This window comes from Colius striatus, chromosome Z (genome assembly GCF_028858725.1).
Source record: "Colius striatus isolate bColStr4 chromosome Z, bColStr4.1.hap1, whole genome shotgun sequence".
Lineage (NCBI taxonomy): Eukaryota > Metazoa > Chordata > Aves > Coliiformes > Coliidae > Colius > Colius striatus.
This window is the reverse complement of record NC_084790.1, coordinates 52,188,006-52,195,895: the sequence shown is the minus strand read 5'-3', so window position 1 is coordinate 52,195,895 and position 7,890 is coordinate 52,188,006. Positions and strand designations below refer to the sequence as shown.

Here is a 7,890-nt window from a genome sequence, read left to right as displayed (position 1 = left end):
AGAGCGACTGGTATAAGTGGCTGCTATCCCTGTGACCGTGCCAGTAGTATGGGACTAGAACTAGTTAGTGTGGACACGGGCAGCTCTACCGGGTGTTGAATCACCCAGATGGTGTGTGGTTAAGATTCAGGCATGTTTCTGCCCTACACCTGGAAGGAAGACAGGAGAGCACTACTGTCACAGAGCTTCCCCCTGCCAATTGTCACCAACACAGAATGAAAAAAGAAGTGAGAGAGCAAGCTGTTGCCTGTAACCTCTGCAACAGACACGTTTTATACTGAAGGCTGGCTGACACTTCCTCTGACCAAGTCTTTGTAATTTCTGCTGAATGATGCTTCTACAAGGAGAGGTTCTTCTGACCTCCATCTGGACTCTATTGAGGTATAATGTGCAACACAGAACCACTTCTGAGCATCCAGTGAAACAGTCACTTTATTGCAAAAGAAATACAGTAAGGTAGAAAATTTACTTTTCACATAGTTCAACTCCTGAAAGAAATGTACAAACCAGGATTCTTGTAAGAAGGGACAACAGAGCTACAAGGGCAAGACTGGCCAGCTGGCTGAGGGGTGCTCAGCTTGTACAATGTGAGTGAAGAGTGCATCAGTATTGATACTATCCCCAGAATTGTTTCAGTTCAAGGACCACACAGCATGAAACACTTCCTTACATTGTACACCTATAGGGGTTTTTTTTGTTTACTTGTTTACCTGAGGTTTAGGCTGTAAAGGATAAGCATCTTGTAAACAATGAGGCTCGAAAATGGGGTTGATAGAGGACAGTATTCTGACCTTCTTCCCAAACAGGCTGTTAAAAACCATAGATAAGGGGGTTAGGTTCTGATAGGCAGAGATCTCACAGCTTCAAAGCTTTAGGATATTAATCATCTTAGAACTTTCAAAGCAGCTTGAATACAGAGAAGCCATTCCATGGAGCCATCTTTTTCTTTGAGCTTTTTATACCCATTGCTTATGTACTTTGGATATGTCCACTTCAACATCACAGAGCACTTTTTTTCTGAGTATTGCATTTAACAGTAGTATGAATGAGGAGGGAAATGCTTTCTCACACTCCAAGTGGTGTATAAGTGCAGAGTTTATTTCACTTATTTCCACATCTCACCTTGCTTGATTGTCACTGTGAATCTTCTACATTGCACATTCAAAATCTGACTCCCTCAGATGACAATGAAGTGTTGGCAAAAGTCTTATGATAAAATGGCAAGGCTGCAAATGACCATAAAAAGTCAAAATGTTTCTATTTGAAGGCAGCAGCCTCAAACTCTCTTACGTCTTTGGAGCAAAGAGGCTTGGCATTTAGAAACACATGGCACCAGTTCTGAGAAAGTTCACTATAATTTTCTAAAATGAAGTACAAAGGCAAAAATTCAAATGTTTCATGTAATTTTAACATTTAATTCTGTGTTTGGACAAATGGGATTAGGTACTTTAATCAGCATTAAACCTGAATTACCAAACCCCAAAGGTGAAGGGAAGGAAGTAATATCAAGGGATGCTTTCGTGGATCTTTGTTTCAAAGTACAAACATTACATGCTAACCATGGTCACAACACAAACTGTGACTCTGCTATTGCCTCACTAAATGAGTTCCAAAGTACCAATCTCTCTCTCTCTCTCTCTCTCTCTCTCTCTCTCTCTCTCTCTCTCTCGCAACATCCTCATCTGCAAAACTGTAATAATATTTCCTTACTCCAGATACATGCTGTAAAGATTATTTAGTAAAATGCTTGCTCAGGGTTCAGAAACTACTAAGCATTAGGTATTATAAACTGTGTGCTAATTTCTCTCAAATTGAAGTAAAGCCTGAGTGAACTGCTTTGTGGGAAATCCTCACTGTGTGCTTCTATAATTAATTTTAGATAAAGTTCTCTCCGTAAGAGCATTGTACAGTAAAAGAATCACCCACAGCTTAGCGTATTCTTTTTAAACTATTACTTGTCAGCACTGCTAAATGTGACACCAATTGTTAAGAAATCTAACTGCATGTCAAGTAGTAGTCCCTATACCTAGAACAATATTTAGAAGATCTACAAGAATTACTTATTGCTGATCCTTGCTTTCCAAGCTTTGGTTGAGAAAACTTGTGCAGAACTCTCCCTGAAGCTAAGGACTGTGAAAGAAACTATTAACAGAAACTGAGGAAATGATTCTTTCCTACAGCTCCAGTTCAGCAAACACTGAGCAGGGGCCCGTGTTCCTCTTCATCAAGACAGCGTTTAAGCATGTGATTCATTGCCAAATGCACATGGATAAAAGCTGTCTTGGAAAAGGACCACAAATAGACATAATTTGTCAGTGTCCTTTAGACACATTATTTGAATTCATGTAACATCTCATCCAAATCACAGAGTTCTGTGCCTCTTAGCCACTGACCACTATATTGTCAACCCCATTATGTGATTATTTTACAATATATGCAAAAGCATCCAAAAAGCACCCGCTTCCTTCTCAAGCTCTCGTTAGATGTGGTTGATGAGGAGTCACTCCACATTCAGTGACCTTGTGTAAATGCTTTTCTTGCATGCTCTCCAGAAAGCGCACATTATCTTGTAAGAGATCTCATTTCACAGATGTTGAATGCCCCATCACTTCTGGCTTGCAGCATGAAGCTCTTCCTTGGCCAAAGCAGCTAGTCCTTAGGTGCTTTGTGAAGAAGCTTGGGCGTCATGATTCCTAAAACTGTGGTTACGAAAAGATTCCCTGCAATGAAACAGATCCATAAATAAAGTTGGCAAGTCAAAAAGAAACCAAGAAACACCTGCTTTGTGAAAAGGGGCAGCTGACAAATCACCAGATGAAACATGTTGGCAGGTCAGAAGCACGTTAATTTTTCTGCTCCCAGTCCATGCTGGACATGGTGGCTTTGTGAAGACAGATATATTCATAAGGAAAGAACCTAAAGTAAGACACTTCTGTCTCAGCCATGGGACTAAATAGGATTATGTTACCCAGGAGTGAAAAGATCACTTTTACTTCATGCTGGCTAGCACCATGTGGTGCCATATGTTCAAACCAAACATGTACATTTCTGTCTCCTTTCTGGCTTCAAATGTTGAAGGAATTGCAAGACATTTCCAACACCTTTTTATCAGGGTGAGAGGGAATCCTTATCTACTGATGCATTAAAATGACATGAGCCAGCTTGAATAACACAGATAATACTACATTCAAATCCACTGGAAGCCAGCAGACTTCTTTAATCAAGTATTTAGTTGGCAGTGTATATTATGGCCTGGTTTTAGCTGTTAGTAAAACTGCCCTTCTTCCTTGCAAAAAATGGCATCTTTTTGTATAACTACAACAGATAACCTTGCCCTAACTGCACCTTGTGCTGTGGACTTTCACTACAGGCTTGTACAGCTCTGGGATTTTCCTCTCAATCATGGGCCTAAGGCTCTCCTTCAGCTTCATGTAGTTCTTTTTGAGCTCTAGCTGATATTCCCGTTGGTCAGCAGTAATAAGGCGCTTGTTTTTCTCCACTGCTTCACCACACCTAGGCGACACAGAAGAAAAAAAGGCATGACATGTACCACTTCTGTTAAACTCGACAACTTTGTGTTAGGTAATTGAGAGGCCAAGGATCCAGCTCCTCTGGACTAGGCATTCCTCTGATAACTTGTAAAGTCCAAAATGATAACAAACTAATGAGAAAGCTCTGTCTTTTCCAAGTACACAAATTGAGGTGATATTTTTAAGACACTCAAAATGCATAAAGGAACTAATAAAACCCCTGCATTTAATGACAGCAGAATACTGAGCTACGTGCCTACTTAACTGTAAACAGATGCACTGACAGTAGCAGAGAGTAAAAGCTCTATCTTCTGCATATAAGGCTTATTTTTATTTAACTCAACCTTCAGAAATTACGCCTTGTTTGGAATGAGGAGGTGAATGTCTTTCTATGTGAGCACACTTGTTAAGATTTACATGGGTAAATTTTAAAGCAAAGGCCACTTGTGTCTACCACTGCCAACATGACTATTTGACAGATTGGGTCAAATATTTTGCTATGAACAGCTTTCCACATAAAAACATAATTTCATTCAAAATAAACTAATGGCAATAGTCTGGAATGCTTGATTTATGTGACCTTACATTCTACATAATTAGTCTGAAGTGTTAAAATTTGCTCCTGTTTGGGATGCAAAGCCTACCAAAATATTGAGCATGAAGCAGAGATTGCAAGTCTGGACCAAGTAACTGAGGTATGAGATTTATGATACTAACTTGCAGAAATAGTTACATGGTCGTATTATCGTTGCACTGTAGCAATCATTGGCTTTAGTGGTGCAATTCGGCATTTCAATTTTGTTTTACTGACCTCAGGATAAACTCTTTGAAGCACAACCTCAGCTTGTTGTGATGCCGATAAAGCTTGGGGTCTGCCGGAATTTCAGCCAGGAACACTTGTGCTACCTCTAGTGGTCCCTTATAGGAATAACACAGGAAAATGTCAAAAACGCCTTAGAAACAGACCACACGTTTTGTTAAGCTGTTTGTTATTTCATGAGCAGAGTTATGAAAGAAAGGAAAACTACTCATAGTCAGCATAACGAGATGGGTGATTTTTTTCTCCATTTCCCCCCTGACTCAACAGGCAGAGCTTTTGCCCATCATATTTCATGTTTTCCTGTTTTTATTTCTCTTTCAGCCCAACAAAAAAGAGAGCACACAAATTGTTCTCATCAGAGAAGAACTGGAATGGCTCTACTGCCAAACCTGGTTACATGAGAGAAACACAGATCTTATGTGTGGCATTGCAAGATGCCAAGGGAGCTAAGTAAGGCTAGCACAGAAATGGACCACTCTTTCCAAAGCTTACAACAATGTGGTAGAATCACAGAATCATTTAGCTAGTGGCTTTGGCTAATGGAAGAATATGGAGAAGCTGAGAATATTTAGGCTTTTACCAAAGAAATCAAGCTCTGTGAAATTGTAGATAATGCCAAATTGTCCCTCAGTCATGTCTTTATCTTTTAATTTATTTTATTTAATCGCCTTTTTTATTGTTGTTAGTAGGCGTTTTTATGTTGCTTCTCAATTTTCTTTTGGGGCCTTCAGGTCTTGCCTTCATGTCTTTTCTTGGAAAGTGCATGTTTGTGGTGGTCTTACAGCAGAATTGTTGTTATTACTCCCATTCCTCAAGGATATACCTGTAGTGAACAAAATGGCTGAGATAGCTAGTGTGCTAGAAACCAAAATCCTTAGATGCATTCACAAGGCTGCAATGAGTTTCTGCATCTACAACCAAGACAGCACTTCATGAACACTTCCTCTGAAAGCACATCTAATAAATGAACAGTATACAATGGCTAAACATCAAGGAATAAAGTTTAAACGCACATTGTGACTAAATGTGCCCGACTACCTGTGCTTCTTCCAGTGCAAGAGATGAGACTGACAATGAAAACACAATGAGAAAACGAGGCAGAAGCTCTTAATCTGGCTTATTTAGATCCTTTACCTGATTTACAGTGGCTCCAACCGAGCCCTGTAAAACCATCTGGAGCATTTTGGCATCTGGTGGTTCTTGGTGGGTTGCTGCTGTTAGCTCCTGTGTTTTTTTCCGCATATCTTCAATAGCAACTTCAATTGGAGTTAAAACAAACTAACGGAAATGGAAGAAGAGACACTTCATTTCCTCAATCATGTGTGCAGTTGGCCTGTTGTAGATCTGTCAATACTACTATCACCTCCCATGCCAAAAGCACGAGTTGTGAAACCCAGGAAGACAGTTCAATTGAAAGGTCATGTTGTTAGGTGCTGCATCTGATCCAAAGCTCTTTGCTATCTTATCATTTGCAAGAACAGGATGTGGACCTGACTCCCTGTTAGTTAGATCCCTTAGGGGATCCCTTAGAGGATCTAACTCCATAAGTTACTGACTCCATGTCTGAAATGGTTTTCCTACCCTTATAAAGCTTCCCTGTCTCTAAACCACCTCTGAGCCTAATTTACTTCTTGGATTGCACCTTATCAGCTTGAGGTACACCATAAATGGAGTTCCACACATCCTCCTACACAGCATTACAACCAGGAGGTCAAAAGAATAATATACACTCACTATCCTCTCTTCTCCATAGTAAATACCCACCTTGCATTTGTCCAGTCATTTTGTGCTATTCCTATTTATGACAGTAGCATGTCTGAGAAATTCAGGCTGCTGCCCTTTTTTTTTCTTCCTGCCAAGCACAGAGTTTGAAAATCTTCCCACCCAGAGACTCCTTCAGCCTGTGAGAAATTAGACGTGTCCTCAGAACCCAATTACCTCTTCTTTTTGGATGACATTGATTCTAGTTTTGATGTAGGGGAAAGCATGCATTGTGGTTAGGATGGTGTTCCTCTTGTACTGTTCGCTGAGCTCTCCTCGGGGGCGCCCATCCATGGTAAAAGGTGTAGTATACATGAACCGGCAGAGGTTGAAGTTCTTATCAAAATAGGTTACCCTGTCCTTCATCTCATACTCATCAAAATATGGCTCCACAAAAGTAATTTGTATGTATGCCTGAGAAAAGACGAAAGAGACATGACAGTGCTTGACAACCCAAGACGTGTAAAAAGAATGACAAATGTGAAATATCCCTTGTTTCACAGTGGCGAGGCATGGTCTGGAAGAGCACAGAGATGCAAACTCTTCAGGGCTCCTTCTCTTCTCCAGAGCTGACAGAATTTGTCACTGGGGAGAGCACAGCTTAACTCTGGGGATCAGAGCCAGAGCAGGGACCAGAGATCAGAACATCTGATTTCCACACTCTGTGACAAGCTACCAAACAAAGCCTTTCACAGAGGCCTCAAGGGCACAGAGATACAGTCAAATGTTTTGGTGCCTTAACATTTGAGCATAAATTTTCAAGGGAATCTCTACCTTTCTCTTCTGTGACAAAACACTCTCCCTACTTTCCCTACCTTTTTGGGATCCAGCTTTCTTTTGTCCACAGGAGCTGAGTCCTTAATCATCTCCACAGCATCCTCCCCAAAACACTTGCCATAAAATCCCTGGAAAGGAAACAGAATTATCCTGGAGTGGTTTTAACCCTTAAAACAATCCTAATTATCTGTATGCCTTTAGGAGAAAGGGGTAACCATGACAATTTCCAGGCTCTTTACAGTGAACAGCTGGCCAGGGTAAGATCTGTGTGAGCTGCTCGCAAAAACACAGAACTTAAGGTAAAGTGATCAGAAAGGAACATTGTAGTTGCACTGTTGCAGCTGAAAAGATACCAAACCAAGCACCTGGCATGCTCAAATGAAATAATTCAATATATTACAGGCCTGTCCCTAAGAGACATAGCCTCAAGAGGGTCGCTTGCATCATCACACTGTAAAAAGGCTACAATGGAAAGGATATGCACAAAGGAACTGATCTATGGTGCAAACCAGTTTGTTACTGATTTTTATACAGCAATAATATAATTAGAACTGTGTGGGCTCATTAGGAAGTATACTGTAACAGTGGAGATCATATTAATACAATGTTTTTCTTCTTTACCTCTAATCTATGAGAAATCTCGGGAAGTTTGGTAATTGCAGGCTCCTTATAAACAAATTCCTGTTCGTCCAAGTCCCCAAATTTGGATCCATAGAAACCAACACGGAAATAAGTTCCAAACATTCGCTTTTGACCCTAATTGATAAAAGGAGAGAATAAATTTACATTTACTTTATTTTATGTCAATGTTGCAATATTTGGACATCTTTTTCCCCCAAGTGTTGCATAAGAAAACTGACAAGTTCTACACTTTCTCTATTTCAGAGCCAGTTCTACGTACTGTCAGTACTGATGGATTTGAAACACGTATTCATGAAGGAAAGCATACAAATTAAGAGGATGTTTGACTGAAATCTAACTTAGAGTTAGGCTAATCATGAA

General features: G+C 40.2%; 1 protein-coding gene across 2 annotated transcripts in view; it reads right to left on the bottom strand.

Annotated features, from left to right (window-relative positions):
- Positions 1-431: 431 nt before the first annotated feature.
- Positions 432-7,890, bottom strand: part of DOCK8 (dedicator of cytokinesis 8) — an 87,774-nt gene continuing 80,315 nt past the window's right edge. For both annotated transcript variants that reach the window (XM_062017786.1, XM_062017785.1), the window contains 7 exons: positions 7,510-7,644; positions 6,927-7,016; positions 6,289-6,525; positions 5,485-5,628; positions 4,342-4,448; positions 3,346-3,513; positions 432-2,720 (listed from right to left, as the gene is read on the bottom strand). In XM_062017786.1, the coding sequence (XP_061873770.1) occupies positions 2,657-2,720; positions 3,346-3,513; positions 4,342-4,448; positions 5,485-5,628; positions 6,289-6,525; positions 6,927-7,016; positions 7,510-7,644 (945 nt within the window). In that variant the 3' untranslated portion in view covers positions 432-2,656. The remainder of the gene's footprint in view (positions 2,721-3,345; positions 3,514-4,341; positions 4,449-5,484; positions 5,629-6,288; positions 6,526-6,926; positions 7,017-7,509; positions 7,645-7,890) is intronic.